The sequence below is a fragment of the Accipiter gentilis genome, chromosome 11, assembly GCF_929443795.1.
Source record: "Accipiter gentilis chromosome 11, bAccGen1.1, whole genome shotgun sequence".
NCBI classification, from domain to species: domain Eukaryota; kingdom Metazoa; phylum Chordata; class Aves; order Accipitriformes; family Accipitridae; genus Astur; species Astur gentilis.
Window position 1 is genome coordinate 6980799 of NC_064890.1, and position 24541 is coordinate 7005339.

Below are 24541 nucleotides of genomic sequence, written 5' to 3' on the forward strand. Positions count from 1 at the left end.
GCTTTCATACTTTTCCTGCGTTTTTTTAAAGCAGAAGTAATAACTACATAGCTGCCAGTTATTATCTAAGTATAGATAATGGACATTTCTCCAGTCATTTCCTCTGTCTTTCTGTTCTAATCTAATTTAGTTGTAGAATACCTCTACTTTAGCACTTGCTTTAACATTTTATAATTAAATCCAATTTTGCAATTGATTACTTAGGAAGCCTGGACAGGTTAGATTGCCACTTTTTTTTTTTTTTTGCACTTACAATAATTTTCTCTTGACACTCATTCATTCATTCTCACTTCTGTCCCTAGAAGTTGAGTTTGCAAGACATTTCAAACTGGATTCAACATGGTATTTTCAAAACACTCCATCTGAGTAGGCAGGCATTATTAAGAGAATACCACAGACAATCAAAAAGCAGAACTCTACAGACTGTGGTTGCAAGAAAACAAAAAGGTTTGAAGACAAAAATAAGAAAAACAAAGGGATCAAACAGGGAACAATAACATCCATTAAGTCTGCTGAGCACAACCAGAAGCTTCAGGCACATCGGGAATTATCTGTAAGTCACTGAACCAACTGGTACCGACCATTAACCAGCACAACACTAAGCACAATCTCAGCTTCGTGCACCTTCCAGTATAATTTAAAGTACTAACATCCAGAACGGTTTGTCCCCAGACCCAGAGCCCATCATTTGTTGGAATATAACAAAAGAAGCACTCTGAGTCCTTGCCATCATGGGAGCCTCTAGCATGAGTGAAAAGAAAGGGTACCTAGAGTTCGAGAAATGGAAAGGACAGAAGATTAAGAACTGGTAAGTGCCCTGCACATAGAGCTGAAATAAGTTGTTTGACCTACAGCAAATGCGCATATTTTCCTTCTAATTTTAAGGTGTGAAATTTTAAGTGATATGTGAATTAGGAGTGTTAATATCACTTCAGGAAATGGGAAAAATGGAGAGCAGTAAAATGAGCTTATCACAAATAAGCTAGGACAATGATGGAAGAAACTCAACTTCTATATCTGAGCTAGAAACACTTTTTTGTTTTGCATTGAGCACTAGATGGCATTAATCATTTCTGAAGACGAATTCACTTCTTTTTAAATGCTTCCTAGTTTTACTCAGTATTCTTTCCCACAACTACATTACTCAGCATGAACTCTGTTTTATCCCTTTTGGATCTGCCACTAGTCTTACTTAGGAAGTTAAACAAAACATAATAGTCAGAAAGAGCAGCCTGTCAGACTAAAGAGTGATAAATAATTTAAGAGGAAGATCACAGACACCAAAATTTAGATAACATCAGTGCCAACATCGATCTTCTTTCATAACCTTACAAGATTCCTTGTCTACTCTGACCCAAAGTCTCAAAAAAAGTGCTATTAGAAAATGCCAAAATCAAGCAAAGCATTTCCTTGAAACTCTGGACATTATTTCTTTAAAAGGCAGTGAACATTTAAATTCCTGTGGGGAAAAATTCAAACACTATAATACTAAATTGCCTTTCTGTTAGCTAAACTCTCCCTATAATCCTTTAGCAGAAAGAGAGACAGACAGAGAGGAAGAGAGAGAATTTTATAGGATTCGATTCCCCTTCTGCCTAACTTACTAGCCTGCACATGAACTTTACTTTCCACTCTTGGGTCTCAAGTTTAGCTCTGATGGCCATGAGCTGTATTCACAGCCACAGAAAAAGTAGAGTTAGTAGGGAAAAATTTAGAGGAATACAACCACAATAATTTAGAGGTTGTTTTAACTTCTACTCAGGTTGAGGGTGGGGGCTGACGGGGGTAACACAGAGCTATTTTCTTTATATTCTAAGTCGGAGATATGCTTAAGTGGTCTATTTATGCCTGTAGAATTTTGTAGGTGACTCTCTGTCATGAGTTGCACCTCTGAGAATACAACCAAGTAACCAGACAGCGCTCTGCAAGGGATATCTAAGCCTCACTTGGAGATGAGATGGCAGAAGGATAGCCAGCTTGTTCTGGCTTTTACAATACTAAGGCACCAACCTCCATCCCCTCCAGAATACTGGAACTGCTGTTACTGATATTCAGCCAACAAGGTGCTCCCTTAATAAACTTTCTCAAAGGGCTGTAGTTTCAGAGGCTTCTGTCTTTTTGCTGGGACAGGGGTTTTTCCTTATTTTGTTTTGCTCTGCTTTTAGAAGGGCTTTTGCAAGTATTTGAGGATGGGAAAAGAAATGGAAAGAAGATGAAATTAATTACATGAATTACAGAACCAAAAAATAAGCTGAAAAAGTGCTTTTTCAATACATTGCCTTTTTCCTAGCTAAAACAAGCAGTAGAGTTCAATGCAATTTCTAATCCTTTTTTTTTTAAACACTGCATAACAACAAAAGCTTAATAAAGCCTGTAGTCTTAGTATCCAAAATTTTTAAATTAATATTAAGTGGAAATTCTACAAACTCACATTATAAGTGTCTTTCATTTCTTCTTTCATTTTAGGGACGTCAAGTAGTAAAGACCAGACTTGTCCTCTGAACTGCAGTGGGATTCCTTTATAAATTCTCCTATGAAACTGTAAAAAGAAAAGAAAACATAAATGCAGTACAATCTACAACATTCTGAACAAAAGGAACAGTGACATACAACATTCTAAAGAGAAAAATGCAGTTATGTCAATTGTCCTAGCAAAGAACGTGACCAGCTGCAGACAAAGCCTTCCAGTGTCGAGTGACCAAAAATGTCCAGTGACACCATCTGGGACCTCTGTTGACAGAATCAGCAGAGGCACAGGGAACAAAATGGACACACAAGCCAAAACATCACTCTGTGCAGGTGACACTTACAAGCGAGGACTTTAGCATGTAGGAAGGCCTATCAAAATTGTATCGCCTTTGCTGAGCAGCACTTATTCTACAAATATTGGAAAGACTACTCCAAATTTTGGAATTTAGACCCAAAAAATCAGATTCTTAGCAACATTATTTCAGGACAAGCCACGAATAACTCACCATAATTACAAACGATAAATGGGAATGGTGAAAGGCAATCAGCAATATCACAAAGCTTTAAAGATTACAAGTAAAATAAAAAGCATAACTGATTTTTTAATTCTTGTAAAACTGCAACAGTATGCTAAAAAGTACGTATGTATGCATACCAAACAAATACATGAGATCACAAAAAAAACCCAGGACGTGCCATTTCTAAAGCTAACATATTTTAGATCATATTTCTAAACTAATATTCAGTTTTCTAAATGCATATTAAAACATTTGCACAAAAACAATGTATAAAAGATATTCTAGCTACAGTTCCTAAGAATACAGAACAACCTACCAACGCTGCACACAATTCTTAGCTGTGAAATAGATAATTAAATTCCCCATTCCTGACACATTCTGTTCTGACACATAAAGCTTGTATTAGAAATGGGTCAGAAGGGGATAACGCAGTACCTGTGCATAACTAGAGTCGTTATATAAACTATTCATCAGTCTTGCCTCTGACATGTCACTGCCCTCGCACTCTCATTCAGTGGTTTGGTTCTTGCTGGGCTTATTTGAAAAAATCAGGAGCACTGACAACTGTCTTCCTCAGTTCTCTTCTGATTTGTATCTCTTTATACTGCAGCATTTAGGAGCATGAAGAGCCTCTGAATAGAGAAAGATGGACTAGCTGGCTAAAGTCTTGGCTTTACGCAGCCAGAAGAGACTCAAGATAAGCAAAGCCTCAGAGCAACTGAATCCTAGTAATTCTAAAAACACACACACAAAAAAAAATGTTATCATCTTTCAGGAGATATGTCTAAGAAAAGGAAAAACAGAGAACTCTAACAAAGAAAATGAACCTTTCTGAAGTTCTGTTTTTACCATTATTTTAATGATGGCACAGGGGGACAATTAGATTTAAAAGAGAACAAAACACATGCAACCCCTCCCCAAACAATTCACTCTTTGCATTTAACATGCAATGAAAGTTAGACCTTAAAAATTTCAATTGCCAAATTCAAATCCCTTCCTTGAAACATTTATAAAAGTTAAGTTTGTAACATAAGAAATACTTTAAAAGAAATGTCCTCCTCAAAGACAGGATCCTTTTTTTGTTTTTCATATATTTCATGTCTCCAGTTTGGAAGATTAATGAACCCCTCATTGCACTTCATCTGCAAACTTCTGGCTGTTTGGGATATATCAGATCTTTGAAGATGTCTTTAATGCCAGCAACGATTTATGTCTGGATTTTAGAACGTATAACTCTTACACAAGTAAGGTTATGACTTTTCTTTCCATGTCCCCTTTTCAAGGGAAAATTTTAAATTGGTATAAGATGCAACAGCAATCCTGGACACTGTCCACAAATAAAATGTGCTTTTTAAAGAAAACTTTGTTGCTTTAATGTTATTAAGAATGCTAAAGTAGCAACACTTTTAGTGTGAGCACAGTTGTGTCAGTACAGTTTCTTCTGTGAGGATAAAGAACAATGTACAGTGCTATAAAGCATCCTTCTCTATAGATGTATATCCAGACTTCAGCTCACACAGAGAATTTCAGTGTGTGACAACCCGGACACAAGGATAACTGCTTGCGAGAGAGGGGATAATTCAGTCTTTTGAAAGCCAAGCAACACCAATTGCAGTGGAGTCATCCTGAGATTATTAGCCTGTCTACTGAAAAGCAGAATGAGCCGAATTTGCTAAATCTTTTCTGGGAACTGGAAGGAAAAAAAGGGGGGAAAAAAATGCAGTGTGATATGTCCCCAGTGACATGTAGCTGTGTTCGTCAGACCCATGGTACAGCAACAGTATAACTTGACAACAAACATTTTTGCCAGTTAATTATTCATTTTGTAACTCGTTTGCAAATGTCTGCAACAACCATAAGATTATTAATGAAGAGAAATGGCTGAAGAATAAATTCTCAAGACTACTGTTGTTCTAAATTAATATTTTCAGAGAAGGTCAGGTGTACATCAAAGGCCAGAAATATGCCTTTGTAATAATTGTTTCTTATTGAAACAGAATTAAAACAAATCCAAACCATACAAAGTATAGGGCTGTTTTGGGTTTTTTTCAGGACATAAAACTGAAGGAGAACAACAACCAGTTTCAGAGAAGTCTATGGCATTTACAGTTTTCCCATCTTCCGCACTTCCCAGACTGAAACACCCAAACACTAGAAGAGCCCTTGAAGTAGTAAGTAAAAACTGAGATAGAGAATTGCGGAAGTGCTTTTAAAAGAAAAGTTTGGAAAATGAGTTGGCAAATACAACTTTAAAAAGAGTGCAAAGGACAGAGAGTCTCGTTTCATCAGCCTCCTATAGTCATGCCAAACAAAACAGAAGGAAAGCAAACATTTTCAGTAGCTAAGATCAGAATTATTGCACTACCTGACAGAATAAACCCAAATAACATTCAGAGCTCCTTGCAAACCATTTTAGATCTGTATCCAGCTGACTCTGCTGCTTCAACTATTCTTTAATTTAGGCATAGAAAAAAAGCTCTCAGTCATCTCAGTTCATTACAAGATCCTGCCTACAGACTCAGCAGAACAGACTAAAGACTTTCATTGTCTGCCCTGTATATGAGAGAGAAACGTAACTCAAGAACAGAGCCTTTCATGGCACATGCTCCATTACGCAGACAATGATGTGGAAACAAGCATGAAAAATTTTATATACAATGGAAACCAGAGGAGTGGCTGATGCCTGAGAGGGTCATGCTGCCACCCAGAGGGACCCCAAAAGGCTGGAGAAATGGGCCAACAGGAACATCATGGAGTTCAACAAGGAGAGGTGCAAAGTCCTGCACCTGGGGAGGAAGAGCCCCAGGCACCAGCACGTGCTGGGGGCCACCCGGCTGGACAGCAGCTTGGCAGAAAAGGACCTGGGGGTCCTGGTGGACACCGAGTTGAAGAGGAGCCAGCAATTGTACCCGTGAAGTAAAGAAGGGTAAGGGTGTCCTGGGCTGCGTTAGATAAAGTATTGCCAGCAGGTCCCCTCTACTCGGCACTGGTTGAGGACACACCTGAAGTACTGTGTCCAGTTCTGGCCTCTCCAGTACAAGACAGACATACCAGAGAGAGTCCAATGAAGGGCCATGAAGATGACGAAGGGACTAGAGCACCTCACACGTGAGGAAGGGCTGAGAGAGCTGGGACTGTTCAGCCTGGAGAAGAGAAGGCTCAGGAGCATCTTATTAATGTGTATAAATACCTGAAGGGAGGGTGCCAAGAGGAGAAGAGAGCCAGGCTCTTTTCGGTGGTGCCCACCAACAGGACCAGAGGCAATGGGCCCACACTGAAACACGGGAGGTTCCCTCTGAACATCGGGAAACACTTTGTCACCACCGGGGTGACCGAGCAATGGCACAGGTTACCCAGGGAGGTGGTGGAGTCTCCGTCCTTGGAGATACTCAGAAGCTGGCTGGACATGGTCCTGGCCGACCAGCTGTGAGTGGCCCTGCTTGAGCAGAGGGGTTGGACCAGACAACCTCCACAGGTCCCTTCCAACCTCAACCTTTCTGTGATCCTGTGCAATTCTGCAATTTTGTGGAAAACGACACAGCTGCACTGCATCTCAGGGGCCAGGGGGGCAGCAGGGGGAACCCACGCATACTTCACAGCAAAACTCACTTCTGATAATCGTTCAGTCACCAAACAGTTAAAGAAAATATAAATGAGCAAACTGATTATTAGCTAACTGAATATCTTTACAATAAATTACCATACCACTGCCCTCAGCTCTCTTTTATTTCCTTATGTAATATAAGGTTGAAAATATGTTGAGAAACTCTGGGTTAGGTCTGTATACTTGCAGAACCCTAATCTACTCTTCTGTTCCCTCTGAATCAATAATTAAAATAAAAAGTAGATAATTCAGCAAGTTACTTTATTTTTTCTTCTACTTCTGGGGAGATTAAATGAGTCAATCATCAACAAATCCTTTAAAATTAAGGCTTTCTTAAGATAATAGCTCAAAACAAAATATAAGTATATAAAATCAGAGTTCAGATAACTGTTGTATGCAAACATGCATCATTCAAAGAATGGTGTTACAGAATCTGGGATGTTTCCATCAGCATAACACATAGAAAAAAGGAAGTCATCCTCAGTAGATATAATTATATAAACACAACTTAAAAATTAAGTTCTGGATCACATCTAAGCTGATCTTCAGCTAACTATAGTTATCATAAACTCTTGTAATTATTACTAATATTGTTGAACCTGAAGTAGATAGGACAAGCGGACACTAGATGAGGCCCTACCACCTGGGAATTCAAAAGGAGCTTCTCATTCAAAAAGAAATTGGTCCTGTAAATTGGACCTTCCCATCGTGAAACAAGAGAATATACAGAATGAATTAAAAAGCTTACAAAGCAAGGAGGAGGGGGAAAAAAAATCTCAAATTTGGAATATTCCAAATTAGCTATCATCTCAAATATTGAAGTCTGTAACGTCCAATATTCAATGTGGCCTCCATGCAAAAAAATCTGGAAAGCAGACAACCTTCCCCCTCTTCCTTACACTGCCCCAATCTCTCCAGCTCATAAACCCAACTAGTTCCTGGACAAGAAACGAGGCCACTATCACACAGCACTAGTCTGAAGAGTAGGAACTGGCATTCTTGCTGCTACAAGATATAAAATTAGTTTTTTTGAAAACAAAACTTTCTCAGTTACGTCAGGAAGAACTGCACAAGCAGCAGAGGAACTCTGCCACCTCAAAAAGATTCAGTGATGAGAAGCATAAGAATTAAAATCTGAAGCCTCACAAGAAAGTATATTTATAATGAAAAGAAAGTATATTTATAAAGACCGCTGCCTTTAGAGGTTCTTCAACTTCTGTGGGTTGAATAAAATTAAGAGAAAGTGCAAATACAAGAGTTGCTCAATCTCATTCAAATAATCTCAGGAATGCGAAGAGGGTTCTTCATTAAGGCTCTGTGTTCAGACTCCAAACTAAGCGGAGACTTGATTATTATATTCTGTGTGAATGCCAGAACAGCTGGAAATTGCCTGCTACCCTGATTGTTTCTCTTCTTCCTTTCTCTCTCAATTTAGGTAACTTCAATCACAGATAGATGAAGGTAGACAGTGAAAGACAGAAATACTTTGGTGGAAAAGCTCAAATGGGAATATAACGTATAACAGTTTTATTTAATCTTTCCTGAAAGTTATGATCATACTAAGCCAGGAAGGATTTACTGTCTGTGGTGGTTGATTGTACCCTGGATTACTAAGCAGTAGAATACAAATAGAAAATAAAACCATAAGCTGGAGAAAGACCACACTGCAACACAAACTTTGCTGTTCTATGACACTCCCTGCATAAGAAATGACTGATGGGGAGATGAAAGCTTTGTTCTGACAAATATCAATCATGCAAAGACACAAGGGCAGTTACGCACTTCAGAGACTGGTGTCTGGAAGAATCATGACGACTCCACTGAAAAGATGCCTAAATAATTGTATAGGAATCAAGGAGTTTTATACACAAAGAGGAAGTCAGACAAATGCCAGGAGGCCTACATGGGTGAACAAGTTGCTCCTGGACAAACACAAACACAAAAAGGAAGCCTACAGAGGGTGGAAACAAGGACAGGTAGCCTGGAAGGAATACAGAGAAATCATCTGAGCAGCCAGCGATCAGGTTAGGAAAGCCAAACCCCTGATAGAATTAAATCTGGCCAGGGACATCAAGGGCAACAAGAAAAGCTTCTATAGGTATGTTGGTGATAAAAGGAAGACTAGGGAAAATGTGGGCCCTCTCCGGAAGGAAACGGGAGACCTGGTTTCCCAGGACATGGAGAAGGCTGAGGTACTCCACAACTTTTTTGCCTCAGCCTTCACGGGCAAGTGCTCCACAACTTTTCTGCCTCAGCCTTCACGGGCAAGTGCTCCAGCCACACCACCCAAGTCACAGAAGCCAACGGCAGAATGGGAGAATGAAGAACCACCCACTGTAGGAGAAGATCATGTCTGAGACCATCTAAGGAACCTGGAGGTGCACAAGTTCATGGGACCTGATGAGATGTATCTGCGCGTCCTGAACGAACTGGTGAATGAAGTGGCTAAGCTGCTAGCCATCATACTTGAGAAGTCAGGGAAGTTCCCACAGACTGGAAAAGGGGAAACATAACTCCCGTTTTTAAAAAGGTAAAAAAGGAAGACCCAGGGAACTACAGGACAGTCAGTCTCACCTCTGTGCCTGGCAAGATCATGGAGCAGATCCTCCTGGAAACTATGCTAAGGCACACGGGAAATAAGGAGGAGATTGGTGACAGCCAACATGCCTTCACTAAGGGCAAATCATGCCTGACAAATTTGGTGGCCTTCTACAATGGGGTTACAGTGTTGGTGGATAAGGGAAGAGCAAAGGACATCATCTGCCTGGACTTGTGCAAAGCATTTGACACTGTCCTACACAACATCTTTGTCTCTAAATTGGAGAGACATGGATTTGACGGATGGACCACTCGGTGGATAAAGAATTGGCTGGACGGCCACACTCAGAGTTGTGGTCAATGGTTCAATGTCCGAGTGGAGACCACTGACGCTGGCATTCCTCAGGGGTCAGTAATGGGACCGGTGCTGTTTAACATCTTTGTCGGCAACATGGACAGTGGGATCGAGTGCACCCTCTGTAAGTTTGCTGATGACACCAAGCTGTGAGCTGCGGTCGACACACTGGAGGGATGGGATGCCATCCAGAGGGACCCTGACAGGCTGGAGAGGTGGGACTGTGTGAACCTCATGAAGTTCAACAAGGGCAAGTGCAAGGTCCTGCACATGGGTCGGGGCAATCCCAAGCACAAATACAGGCTGGGCGGAGAATGTATTGAGAGCAGCCCTGACAAGAAGGACTCGGGGGTGTTGGTTGACAAGAAGGTCAACATGACCCAGCAATGTGCGCTTGCAGCCCAGAAAGCCAACCGTATCCTGGGCTGCATCAAAAGCAGCATAACCAGCAGGTCAAGGGAGGTGACTGTCCCCCTCTACTCTGCTCTCATGAGACCCTACCTGGTCTGGGGCTCCCAACATAAGAAGGACGTGGACCTGTTGGAGCAGGTCCAGAGGAGGGCCACAAAGATGACCAGAGGGCTGGAGCACCTCTCTGATGAAGACAGACTGAGAGCATTGGGGTTATTCAGCCTGGAGAAGACAAGGCTCTGGGGAAACCTTATAGCAGCCTGCCAGTACCTAAAAGGGGACTACAAGAAAGCTGGAAAGGGACTTTTTGACAAGGATGTGTAGTGATAGGACAAGGGCTAATATTTTTAAACTGAAAGGAGGTAGATTTAGATTAGATATTAGGAAGAAATTCTTCACTGTGAGGGTAGTGAGACACTGCAACAGGTTGCCCAAAGAAGCTATAGATGCCCTATCCCTTGAAGTGTTCAGTGTCAGGTTGGATGGGGCTTTGAGCAACCTGGTCTAGTGGAAGGTGTCCCTGCCCATGGCAGGGGGGTTGGGACTAGATGATCTTTAAGGTCCCTTCCAACCCAAACCATTCTGCAATTCTATGATTCTACATGGTTATGGAGTTGTACGTGGGTTCATTTTACTATGTCATCCTCATTACCTCTAAATCATTATTCAAATACGGTAGAGACTGGCACACTTCTGGTTTCAATCTGACAACTCTTCCATCTCTTTCCAGTTCCTCATGGTCACACATTGCTGGCCTCCATTCCCCTTCTCCTCTCCTGCCCGGTTTTTTATTAGGTTAAGCACAGAAGTTCTAATGGGAAAACAGTGTGAAGTTCCCAGAGTCCCCATGTCTCTCGGTATATTCTTCTGCAATAAAGATCAGGGGAAGATGTAAATTGAAGCATCTCGCATGCACGCACACACACAACAGCGTGTTAATGTTTTCTCATTAATTCTCCTTGTGAAGTTATGATGGAAAAAAAATAAAGCAGCAGCCTATAGGCAGCTCTGCAAGAGTATTAAATGAGAACTGTATTTTGCAGTCAAGCATATGACAGTTTTGGATAATGTAATCAAATATATGGATTCATTTACAGTATGTGTACAGTATGAACAGATTTCTTCAAGCCAAAACTCTCCCAGCTGTATATTATGAAGGCTCATTACAAACAGGCTGTCTAAAGTCCTGTACTTTGTACATACCTGCTCTATCCCTGAGACCACCACCTTCTCTGACTCTCCCTTGGTCTCTTTTTAAGAACACAAGCATCTCACAGGTACGCCATTTTCCAAAACCAAGCCATCACTACAATTATAATCTACGACCCCACAACATTATTACTGTTGTTGTTGCTGCAATGTTCCCTTCAGTACTGTTTCTAAACAACACTGATTTCAGGATCAGCCTGACTGCACAGAAACCATGCAAGTGTCAGGTGAAGTGAGTCTTTTAAGATACAAGCTGCTCATTTTCTTTAGCAATTTGTTCCTCCAGTGTTAACGACTTTATCCAATCAAGTGAAGACAGAAAGCAAGAGACAGGAATTGTTCTTGCAACTATTGTTCCCATGCTTCACGAAGGCAAGCATGGATAGCTGGTGTATTCTTCCAACACACTTTCAGATAAAAAACTGTCTTTATTTGTGAGTTTTGTACAACCCTGAGAACACCACCAGGCTTTCCATAAGGAGCAGTGACAAATAATGTCTGACTTTCCACTGCATACTCGGGAGGAGGAAGAGGAAGCTGATTCTTTATTCTGTATGTTCTGGTTCACTTACTACATAAGATGCGAGAAAGAAAAGGAAAACACCCTTGTTTTTAAAGTCTCATGTGCTCCACCAGAGTTCAACAATCAGTGAGAATTTTTCCTAGCCTCAAGCGAAGTTCATCCCCTTTACGAACATATTGAATTATTCCTGCCACTATTTATAGTTCAGCCTGTAATTTGTTACATGAACTGAAACTCTTCCTTCTCAGCTGATCTGCTATGCCTTCTGCATGCTTGGTGAATAGAAGATTATTCAGTTAAGTCAGTGTATCATGGACTGATGTTACAAATAGCTGAAAAGGAAAAGCGATGCTGCTTAGACAACGTGTAGCTATTGTGTTACCTGAAAGGTCATATTTATCATTCTCTTTGTAAACAAAGTAACTGTAACACAGGTTTTTTGATCATCCCTTTGACTTGGGAACATACTTGATCTTCAAATTGCCACAGTAAAGAAACAAAGCCACCAGTGTTATGACCTCTAGCTTCTCCTTCCAGAGAAGATGACAGGACAGAAAGTAGGAGTGTAAGAAAAACTTGGGAAACAAACTGTTACTTTTTCACGCATTCACTTCATATTTTAAGAAAATTAATTTGCTAGCTTGTTAGTTATAACCTGAAAAACATCAACCACTGGCTTTGGTATTTTTAACAAAAGCGAAGTGCAAGACATAGTTTCTAGTCTCAAAAATAAAGGTAGTAAGCAGACATGATGAGTGGGGGACATGCTGAGTAGATTTCTCCCTCTACTGAATTGTAGTATCTCGGTCCCCTGCTCATCAGGCTAACAAGCATTCTGGTCTCAATCTCTCCCTTAAAAGTTTTCCACTTTGCACAGAATAATTTACTAAAACAAAAGGCTAACAAAGGAGTAAGCCAATGCTGCAAGCCAGCCATCCAGGCAGTAACCTAGGATGCATAACAGTTGTCCTCTAGTCCTCAGCAAAATACAGGTGGATCAGCAGCATGAGAAAATGCCAACAGAATTCCCAACAGAAAATGCAAGTTTTAAGCCCTATTGAGGGGAAGAGGGAATTTGAATTTGGGAACCTCATACTCTGTGCATTATCCACTAAAAGGCCACAAAACCAGTTACGAAAACCTCCTCAGAACAGTGTGTTGGGAATACAGCCACTCCAGAAAGTTTTTTCCCAGCTGAAATTCTTCCATAATTTTAAGATGACCAAGACTACAATTCCAGCAAATAAACTATTCACATGAACCTCCCTACCTAGCTTTCAAAGCAAGTAAAAGCACTTAGCACTTAATGGTATACCTAACATAACCCCCTTTCTGTCATTACCTTCAGACCATTATTTGTTTTCTGAGTAGGATAAAAATAATTCTTTAACTAAAAATCCCAAAAGCAATTTAAAGATTATTAAAGGGCAATTCGCCACCTTAAAAGTCACCTGCAGCTTCACATAGAATATTATTTTACTTCTTTTTCCTTTTTTAAGTCAAGAAATGTTGTAGCACTGCTGGACACTGTTAAGTAGCTGTCAGCAGATTTCAGTTCTTCTCTACTGATTCCAAAATAAAAAAAAGCCCACCAAGTTATGAAGTATTCTATTCAAAAGCAGATCCCATTCATACTATCAAAAAATCCACTTCTCTTGAAGTTTATGAATGCTGCGTTGCATATTATTCACAGAAAAACCAGACTTAGCCCAAGGGGGACAGGGCACTGAATGGCTTCCTGTACTTTTTACTTTCTCACTTACTCAGTGCAACTATCTTTTTAACAAAGCACCAGGTATAGTGGGATATCCTAAGATATCTGTGCTGGCAAGTGTGATAGTTTAAGCATCGAACTATATGCCCCATGTGATGACTAATCAGTGTCCCTGGACAGTTACTCAAGGCGGTTTTCACTTGTCCATAACAGTAAGTTATCCTAGGCCCTTCAGTAAACCTGGGCTGCAAAAAAAAAGGGGGAAAAAAAAAAAAGGGGGGGGTGGGTGGGGTGGGTGGGGCATGGGGGGAACAGGGAAGACATGACCATGGAAGAGAAGAAGATTAAGAGTATAAAAACCCTCATAGGTCTTAATAAGACACCACCAGTAACTCAGAAGAGTAACTTTAAATTTAAATATTAATTAATACAATATCCAGCTTACAAAGGAATAAAAAAAGTAAAGTGAAAAATCGTAACCTTTGAAAGGGGATTTATAATTCTTGAAGAATGCAGCTATACCCATTTAAAGGTGTCCCCTCTTTTCAAGATTATAAAGATTTTTCTTTTTTTCCTCCTAGCATTCTCAAAGCCTAAATCACACACAACTTCTAGCTCTCTGCAAGACAAGACAAGCAGGTCTGATGCTTCATTCACTCCACAGATTATTTTGCAGATGTAAACACAGTATGCTGTGTGATCCTAGTTCCAATCCCACAGTGCAAAGCAGTACAGCACACACTTATTACTATGAATATGTTATAGAGCCTACGCAATATTGCCCTTAGAAATTCCTTGCATTCGACCACCAGTTTTCTTGGGTTATTATTATTTTGGGGTTATTGTGTATTATTGCATTCTGGAAGAATAAAAAGCCTTTTTCTTTCAGTGTGTGTTGTTTGTTTTTTATTTTCCCCAGATCTCAAACAGAAACAATCTAATTTAAAGGTTATACATTCATTCAGAAGTGATAGCTAATGAAAAAAGCACACGTAACTTTACCTTTTCACTATTCTTGTATTTTTCCCAGCTTTTCAGCATCTTAAGCCATTTTGTAGTTCTTTCAATTTCAAGGTGCTTTTGCTGAAAAGAAATTAGAATTTTTTAATCTTTTCAAAATGAATACATTTAAAATTATTTATGCTTTTCTAAAAACACTGAAAAAGTTTAACACAGCATCAGCAACTTTTTATCCAGTCATCCAAGAACAGCAACAGAATAACAACAGTTCACCTAAAACATCCAGAAAACCAGCCAACCAAAACCCAAGTAGAAACCCTTATTTTCAGCACCATGTAAAGAACTGTATTTTGTAAGAGGAGTTTAAGTACCAGATTTATAAAGGTTTCTTCTCTATGCATTTTTGGCAAGTAAAAAAAACTTCAATTTGTTTTTATATTCAGTAAATTTTCAGGCAAATTATTTCTGCTGCAAGCGTCTTAAAAGCTATTTCACTCTGAAATGATCTTTACCCAGACTTTCCCTAAACATGATTAGCTACTGTTTCCTAGTGATCACACAAACCATCCCTTCTTAAAAGACACGAAGTTAAAAAGGCACAAAGTACATGAACAAAAACAAGTGCAAGAAAGAGTGACAGCACAGTAGCAGAAGTGGGAATAAGGTCTAATTCTGGACATTAAAAGCTTAGAAAGCCTTGCTGTAATTCTCATCCTTGGCTTGGTACATTTCTACCTACCTGGCCCTATAACTTAATATCAAGGATTTCTTCTGAGGTAAGATCTACTTCTTTACGTTATATTACTCACAAGAGTATCTCAGTAACACGGTGATAAAATGGGAATCCAAAACAAAACAAACCCCATCTTCTTAAAATAAATAGTTACACTAAGTAGTATAACATGTGACATAAGTACGTGAATTCCATACATTATTTATATTATATACAGCTTTAAAAGCATGGGACAACCCTACTACCTTAAAGATTACCATTCTGCCTATGAAAACCTTGCTACAGTTGCCATCAACTTCTTGAATTGGGAACCAAACAAGCACTTGGAATTAGCTATTTTAGTCCCTGGAATTTCAAGGCACTTGGGCCCTTCACAGCCAAAAATCTGTATTTTATTGGCTCCAACGATAAGAAGATTTTAGTACACATTTTTACAGCATGCAAAACTGGGCTGTAAAGTAGGTGAGGTGTCTCTGATCATACTACAAAGTTAACTATTAACTGTATTTTTTTTTTTTAAGGACACTATTTCAACTATTTCATAATGCTTGGGAGCTGAGGACCAACATTGGTAAAGCTTAAAGCAGAAAAGTTTATGTGTGGCTCTTGCTTTCTCTTCAAAGATGAATATAAACAAATATTAAGGTTTTTTTTGTAAAGGACAGCCCCTTTCCCTCCAACTTCAAATTCAGGGCTTAATAAAGACAGGAAGGATATTCTGTTTCATATGGTTAGTGATACAATCTGGTAACAATGTAAGAGTTTAATTTCAAAGCTCTGCAGGATACTGAAAACTTATTAATACTTTCATTAAGTATTCATTAAGTCAACTTGCATCTGAAATGTTGGGGAAAAATATAAAAGAAAATTATTACTTATTGTCTCAACAGAATTCTAATTTTACTTCTAGCTTTTACTCATTAGAATTTGTGCATTCTTTCTTGGCTATCAATGCAAAAAAATGGGCAAAGGACTTTAATTCAGGAGCCCAAAGCCTTGCACTTGCAGAAGTACAACTTGATGACTGTTTAGGTCCACCTGGAAATAAGGTGGGTTTGGTTTTTTACGTTTTTTCTATTTGAATCCAACTGACATAAGCCTTATATTTAAGTATAAGAAAGTTATGGGGAAAAGTGTGCCTCTACTCTTTCAACCTTAACTTATCTAAATATTCACGTTGCAATCAACTGCCCACATTCTTGTTCAGGTTCCACGCTGTATTTGGTAATACCTCAACCACTTGCTTTTTTTTTTTTTTTTAAATTATTTAAAACACTCTTCTTAGGAGTCAGGTTAGAGGGGAACTGTAGAAAAATTACTGCTTCCCAGATTTCATAGGTTTCACAACACTGTTTGTGATTCCCCTCCATACTCGCAACCCCTTTAAGAAATAACCATTTTTAACATCTCTTAAAGCAGATGTTCTCTAGGCATAGTTTAGATTGCAGGAATAACATTGCTATCAAGTCAGGAAAGGTCTCTGCCCTCAACAGGTTGTTCAGATAATTGGTAAGAAAAATAAAAACCTATCTGCTCCCACAGTCTTTTTGTTTGTATGTTTGATCTACTTTCAAGATTTTTGGTCTTTTGAGCCAGAAGCTCACTTCAATTGTATGTTTGTTCAAGCTTTTATGTCTTCTGTGTCAATTTATCCCAGTTCTCAAGTGATGCTACTGTAGTCAAAACAGCAGTTATTTCTGTGTTCAGTTGTTGAAAACTTTCAGCTATTTTTTTCCCAGTCTGAATTATGTTCACTTTCATGTCTAACAGGTGCAACACTGAAAACATGGATAGATCTGATGCAGCTCATTGCAGAGTAGAGGGATGCTGCTGCTGCTCTTTCAGACAAGTTCCATGTAGTTGTCACCAAAAAAAAAAAAAAATAAATAAAATCCTTTTATCTGTCTTCTGAGTACATTTTACACTTTGAAGCATTTTTGCTACTGGGAATAACAGAATCCCTAACTGAAGCAGAGAAGGTTTCTTACTCTCATGTCAGTAAATAATACACTACGGAAAGCAAAAAAGGATGAAGTTAAGTTGGCAAGCATCCATCTTTTGTGCAGCACTCTACCTTCCTGTAGAGCAAGTGTGCTAGAGCTGAGGCTTAAAGCAATACTTTAGCAGAAGCCTCAGACAAAACCAGAACTGGCTGCACTGCTCCCTGGAGAATTTATAAACAAGTAAACCAAAGAAAAAAACCAAACAAACTGAAAATGACTTACAAAACATTTCATAGCACTTCAAAAACAGTCAGACACAGACTCCACATTTCCTGAGGTCAGTTCTCTGCCTACCTTTCCCCTCTAGATGATCTTTCCTCCCTTAGTTTTATCTCAGATGGGCTGGATAATTCATCTGAAGGTTAACTAGTTCATAATGTAGGGCAATGATTCAATGCATTTAAGTCACCAAATGCCCAGCAAGGTAATGAAGCTTCAAAATTACTCTGCATTCACAGTAATAATGCCTATTCTAAAAGTATTACACACATGAATACACACAAACACATAAATACACACACAGAAAACCCAGCTTAAACTTTACACTAGAATATACGTGAAGAATAGAGATTCAAAATTCACAAGGATACACAACCCTTTATGTAAGTTGCAAACAAAAAGAAAACATGACTTAGGAATGTTTTTTAAAATTTGCAAGGCAAAAGGAAAGCATAAATAGTTCTGCCAAGTGACTTCAAAAGATATTGCACAGAAAGCTTTTAGTCTTAGCCTACATTAAGACGACACGTTAATTATCCTATGAATGGTATCTTGAAAATTGTAAAGATTCAAACACTGCTGACAGAAGACAGATAAACCTCAAACCAGCAGAGGTCAGGATATCATCAGGAGTATAAACAAGAGCCTAATAGAAGAGTATTACTGTATGATTATAAAAAGGCACTAGATTTGCAATTTAACATTGACTCAATAAAAACAGTTTTTATGCTGACATTTTGTCTGAGACAGCATGAATACAATATGGGACAGAGAACTGAGACACTATTTCCCCCCAATAATTCAAAGCTAACTACAAAGCCACAGTGAATCAGAGCTTCAAAACACATATACCACAATAATTGCAAGCTGTCTAATATTTATGCTCATAGACTCACCACCCTGCTGTGTCCTTCTGATGGAAATGAAATTATATATACACTCAGTATGTTATTAAATGTAATGAAACATGGCAGAAAAATACAAGTATTTCAGGCTGCATACGCAGAAATACACATGAACCAACACAAAACAAAAGGGACTCAGAACTTCCTTTCTTTTACAAGAAAGATTTCTTAACTAGCTCTATACTGAAGCTCAGAATGATTTATTTTCAGAAGCACTGCTGCTCTTAACACTGGGGGAGCTGAGCTGACTTAGAACAAGTCATTCCATCCCTTTTCCATGCACTCTACTTATTTTTGCAGTCAAGAGGGCTAACTTTAAACTTCCAGCTTCAAATATTTTATCTCAAGTTTTCTGACGATACAGAAGATCAATATGGACAAACAAGAGGGATCTGATCTGGTCTTGGAGACAACAATGGGCCTGACAGACCAAGAGGAAATACCAGCAGTAACTAGGCCCAGACAAACAGAAATTCTGTTCCCGATGATTTTAATAAAAGCTTTACACATTCCCAAAACATCAGTTCCCAAACTTCTCCTCTAGTACCCTCCAGCAGCAGAAAGATTTTTGAGCTAGGGCCTGCACCAGCTGCTGACAGGTCCTGCACGTCCAGAATACACTTGCCTTGTCAACATTACAAGGGAGGTCATCACGTTCCAGTGGCAGCCAGGATATTTGTCACCATTTACCAAACTAGAAAAGCACGCTACACTCCTCAGGGGATGGCAACGTACACCTTGGCATCAAAGGCACCACCTCACTTGGACAATCCATCCACCCAGCACAGCTGATGACAGCTCATGACAGAGACAATAGCTCTTGCTCTTTCAGGATAGAGCAGGGTGTGATCTCTTCAGTAGCTCTGTTTCCTTTACTAGGTCATATAATAGGTGAGGAAGACTCACGTCTCATTGCAACTAGTCAACATAAGACTGCGGGGGCCCCAACGTATCTGTGGGCAAGTTAACAGGGCCTCAAGGACCACAGTCCTCATGGGACTTGGAACATGTTTCCTTGGGAATGCAAATCGCTAAAATGCTTCATCTCCTCATTTCACAATGACTTATATTTTAGAAGTCGTAAATCTGTAAACGTTTACTGCCTAGTCAAAAACTGAAAGACACTGGACTTACCTTTTCTATCGCTGCATCATGGACAGGAAGCTCCTCTGGACTGAAAACAAAGACAAAGTTTGTATTACTCTTGGTTAATCATGGCACAAAATCTTTTTTGTATAGGTTCTTACAAGTAATAATTTACAGTAGCAATATGTAGTAACAATTAAACAAGAATTCTGAACTTTAAAGAACTAAGACAATGACACACAGGAACCCTTGCAGATTTTCGGTGTTGGGGTTTTTTTAAACACTGTGAAACTTACAATATTTTAATTACAGAACCAGAATTATTTTTATCTTAAATCTTCTAATTCAAAGGAGTTGTGTAGCTTCAAAACGCAAGGACTTAACAGAAAGTTCATTTTTCTTTAGTAAAAGCACCCTGTGCTGTACTACTGAACTGAAACCTAAATGAATTTTTTTATTAGACCATACTATTGTTAGCTGAAATGCCGCTATAAAAGGTTTTCCTCCATTACTACTGTGCCCTGAGTAGGCACTGAGGCACTGCGACTTTGCTTGACTTAGGAGAATTAAATTCCATTTTCTCAAAACTCTACAAAATTCACTGAGTAACAGGGAGGAGGTGGTAGAAAAAAAACCAACAGAAATCAGCTTTATTAATAGGTATCTAATTAATATTCAAAAATACAGTGCTTTCACTTTTTAGCCTAACTCTAAAAAGGCAGGTTATTAATTGAAAGCTTGAAAAGCAGCCTTTGAACAGATACATTTTCAGACTTCATATTATTATTTATTTATATTATTATAGTTTCATTCTGAGGGCTCTAACTTCTATTTTTCTCATCAACGAAACTTGTGTTTTTCTTATCAAAAGTAACTGGACCTCTCTGATGCCAAATCAGCCTGCCTTCCTTTGCCAGCATAACGTGCAGCTTCTGAAAACATAGCAGCTCATCTGTAAATAGCAAGGCTCCCTTTTTCTGCTCTACAGATCAGATAAATAACATACCCAACAGATCTTGTTTAAAAGGGACTAAAAAGCAGGCACTATGTGAAATCCTTTAAAATAAAAAAATTCCTATCGAGTCTTGATATTATGAAAAAATTCCTACCCACGCCATTATAGCTTTCTATAGTGAGGACATGAAAACCCAGTATTTCAGACCTGTATCAAACCTGTGCAAGGGTGAAAACACACTGGGGAAGGCTACAAAAGTAGTTGCTGCTGCAGTCAATGTAAGAACAGTCTGATGCAAAAAGCCTGAATTATGTTTGATCTCATTTATTTCATTTAAAAGATGCAGTTTCAGATTCAGAATTTATATCTGAATAAAGAAATACATCTGAATTACCTCATCTAGTGGAAAAGCTTGTTCCGATCAACACCTTTTCAGAGACCACACACACAAGTCAAAGTTTCCAGTACACAGCCTAGAAACTAATTTAAAAACCAAGAGAGTGTTCCTTTTGAACAGCATTGCAAAAAGCAAAATCCATTCATTTAGAAGCACCTTCCAAGCATCTGAAAGTTTTCTTGACGAACAATATCAAAATAAAGAAAAAAATTGATTAACATCTGTCTAATGCACTGGAAATAGCCTATATTCAGTGCTACCTGAGGTTGTAAATGCTATAAAATTGTAGTATCGTGCACAGTCCCATATAACTAAATTAATAAACTGAAAGTAGGCTCTTTGTATGCCAAGTAACACCTAGAAATTAAGCTTATTTGAACAGAAATGAAAAAGTAAGCAAAGGAGAAGAAAAAACTCAATTTAATAATCTGCTTGGCGGGGGGTTCTTGGGCGGTTTGGTTTTAAGTACAAAGATTGCTACACCTTTCAAACGTCACTTAAAAATTTCAATTCTTCATTGACAGTTGCAGTCACTGTCTACTTCCACCAGAAGCGTCAGTCTCAGAGCAAGATGAGCGCACAGCAGCCTCATTCTTTGTGGCCCTACAAGATCACACCAGCAGCTGACTGCACGCACAAGAAACTCTTCTTCCTCCAGTGCTGCCAGCAGCATGGAAGTCACCAGTCTGATGGCTCCACATCCCTGCAGACTCACACCGGACACAGCAACTCCTCCGCTTAACTGGTACCACTTGGCAGCTTATCTTCACATTTGCAAATCCCTCAATGGAAGCTAATCACATGAAAGATTAATCAAATCTTGCTTTATCACAAAGGAAGAATGAATCACACGACTGACTACGGAATTGCTCTTTGCTAATTTTGCAAGTTACCATGGGTGTGCAATCAAAAGGCATGGCTGAATCTACCGAGCAGTGAAAAGAAGGGTCTTTTGTCCTGGGAAGCAGACACCATACTCCCTCACTAAATTAATTTAGCAGCAAATTTATGACCACATTCCTCGTTATTTCTTTAGCTGCACAGCTATGCACTAATACCACATACCTATATATTTTTAGCACTGAAATTCCACAGGAGCACATTAAACCAGCCCCATGTTTTTATTTCCTGAGATGGTGCTAGCAGCTGAGCGAATTGCCCCAGGCTGCTCAGTAACTCACTGGACTGGAACGTAGGAGTTCCTGGAGATCTTCCTCTCAATTAACTAGATTGTACTAACTACGCCCATGTACTCACATACATAATATTCAAATCTACCCTGCAAGGACTGAAGGAAAGGCATAGTGGGCAAACAAACTCAAGTCCCTAAAGATACTTTAAATAAATACATTTCCATTTAGTGTATGTGGGGTTTATGCAGACGCATCTTTTATTTTTTTTCTAAAAAGGATTAGGTGGGATCAGACACAAAATCAATTAATGTCTATTAAGCAGTATAATTTTATGGTACCTTCTTTTTTTTTCTTTATAATGATGAATCTTCCCCTTCCTGCCCCAGCCTAGCCAATCTAATATTGTTATACCATCATTCTTTCTTTTAATCTTGAATCTTCTCTCATCATGCCCAGCCTATTTAAACTTGTATTTTTCAACATTTTTATCTGTGTACTTCACCAAGTAATAACGTGAAGCAGTAAACAATATTAACATAATATAGCCACATCCTGCCCTAAGATGACTACTTTCCTTTAATAGCTCAAGTAATATTCATTTAGGGGATACAGAGAGAGAGAACAGGACTGATTAACCTAATTAGCTTGGAACCATACAATACTTGATATCCAAAAGAGAAGTCACTGACAAAAGCTTTTAACTGAACTCCTGTAAATAAGGTTCCACTTAGCAAAACCAAAATCTTAACACTCTATTGTCCTCAATAAAGAAAGAGCCAAAGTAGTTAAATTCACCCTTTTCATCAGACAGGAATCAAGAATCACTACAACTGGTATGTGCCTTTGCCCCAGGCATAAGAACTACAACCTTCCACCAGCAGGCTGGGCAGCCCACACTGCAATCCAACGGCAGCTCAGGGGCTCTGGGCGCCACTGCCAAGCAGCTCTGGTGTTACAGCATTAAGAGAAAGTTCTGATGATGTTGTCTACAGGTTTGAGACCTGCAGAACGCTGGGACCAAACCCGAACTCCAGTAAGGAGCAGGGTCCACGTGAAGGTGTGCTAGGTTTCCTACTAGAAAGCTCCTCAGACATTTCACTGGGAGGAAGTACTAGACTCCAAGGTTTGACTGGAACTCAGGACCTCTACCCATTGATCCTCACTGGTGGTGATCTGCAGTGCTGGCCCACAGTCGTCTTCCTATCTTTCAATCTGAACTGTTACCACCTTCTGGTGAGGATTATAAGGCCTGTAAGTTCAAAGAAACAGGATTTCATTTTGAAGAACAAGGACTTAATTGAAATTTTTATTAGATTATAAGTGATGAATGGATTTTACCTCTTTAAATCCACTATGATGGTTAACACGGGTTTTCATGAATTTTTCAAGATAACTTAAAAGAAATATTAATCTTAAATGAATAAATATCTGACACTTCGGAACATTAAACATGCAGATCTATGTTTTTGACTATTAAGCCATGTGTTGTAATTAGCCTCCTCGAGTTACGGTGGTAGTTTAAATAAACTGAAAAGTCTCAGACTTAACAAGCTTACAGTCACCTACCCACTGCTGCTGTTTAAATCAGTCTTCTTAAAACAGCACTTTGATATATTTGTTCGTAATAAACACAAGGAAAGACTTTCTCGTATTAGTCACTCAGATTTATTGTTTTCCTACATTTGTATTTAAATCCCAAATATGTTCCCTGTTGTCTCAAATCACAGCATTTTACTGCTTCTAGTTTGGCTTAAATAAATTTAAGAAATGTAAAGCCTCCTCCATCATTTGCAGCTTCAGTTGAGAATGGAAGATGTTTAGTGCAATAATCAGCAGTCTTGATATGTTGATAGCCCCAGAACTGTAAATTCCAGAGGACCAATTCAATTCTTCACAGTTGCAAGTTGTATAACGCCTAACACTCAATTTTTCATTGGGGAAAAAAAGTGGCAAAAATTGACCATAACAGACTAAAAATCTTTACCACAAAGCTTACTTGCCCAAAGAGCTGTTACATTTAAAATTTTTGTAAGCAATATTTTCATTTCTCTTAACTTCTATTTCAAGACACACCACTTGCTTAAAAATCCTCTCTACTTACTGTACTCTTTCTTACCCCAGACAGAATTAGCCACTGCACTGTGAAGAACTCTGGGGTCCTTTAGGCCGAAACATGTTGCAGGAATAATTGTGATACGTGCAAGTCATCATTTAATTTAAAAAAAAGTCAATTAAATTCAATATTCCTATATTACTGTACTCACTATAACATGACTATTAAAAAACCGGAATCCTCATAAAATCTGTGTTGCGGACCCTACACAAAATAGTTGCTCACACTATTTGTCAATTATTTTCTCATGCTGTCCTCAAAGTACTACTAAGTGGAATAGCATCACCTTGTATCACTGCATGCACATTTTAATTGAAAAGTATTTTGAAATCGTATTTGGTGTCACATATATAATACAATGTGAGAAACGTTTCTTGCAGAACACTTATCTTCATGGTCTCACTGACTTAATCATGAAGAAATAGACGCTCTGCATTCAGTTTTTCATTTGTGATGCAACATTAAGTATTTAAATCCATGAGGAAAACATACTTGCTACCATCAAGGAGAATTATTTTGAAGGAATTCTTAAAAAAAAAGGCAATTTTGAAACTTCTATGATCACAGAATTTATGCAAAACATCCACAAAAACGTTAGCAAGGCATAAAACTCAAAAGCGAAAGTGTCATGAAATAAATTTATTAAGAATGATCATACACACGTAAGATATGAGAAGGAAGGGAAGAATTCAACTG

The 24541-nt window shown here is 38.8% G+C and overlaps 1 protein-coding gene across 4 annotated transcripts in view; it reads right to left on the bottom strand.

Annotated features, from left to right (window-relative positions):
• The window catches only part of USP6NL (USP6 N-terminal like), a 129318-nt gene that overhangs the window by 31607 nt on the left and 73170 nt on the right, over positions 1–24541 (bottom strand). For all 4 annotated transcript variants that reach the window (XM_049814436.1, XM_049814437.1, XM_049814438.1 and 1 more), the window contains 3 exons: positions 19296–19335; positions 14344–14424; positions 2432–2539 (listed from right to left, as the gene is read on the bottom strand). In XM_049814436.1, coding sequence (XP_049670393.1) covers positions 2432–2539; positions 14344–14424; positions 19296–19335 — 229 coding nt within the window. The remainder of the gene's footprint in view (positions 1–2431; positions 2540–14343; positions 14425–19295; positions 19336–24541) is intronic.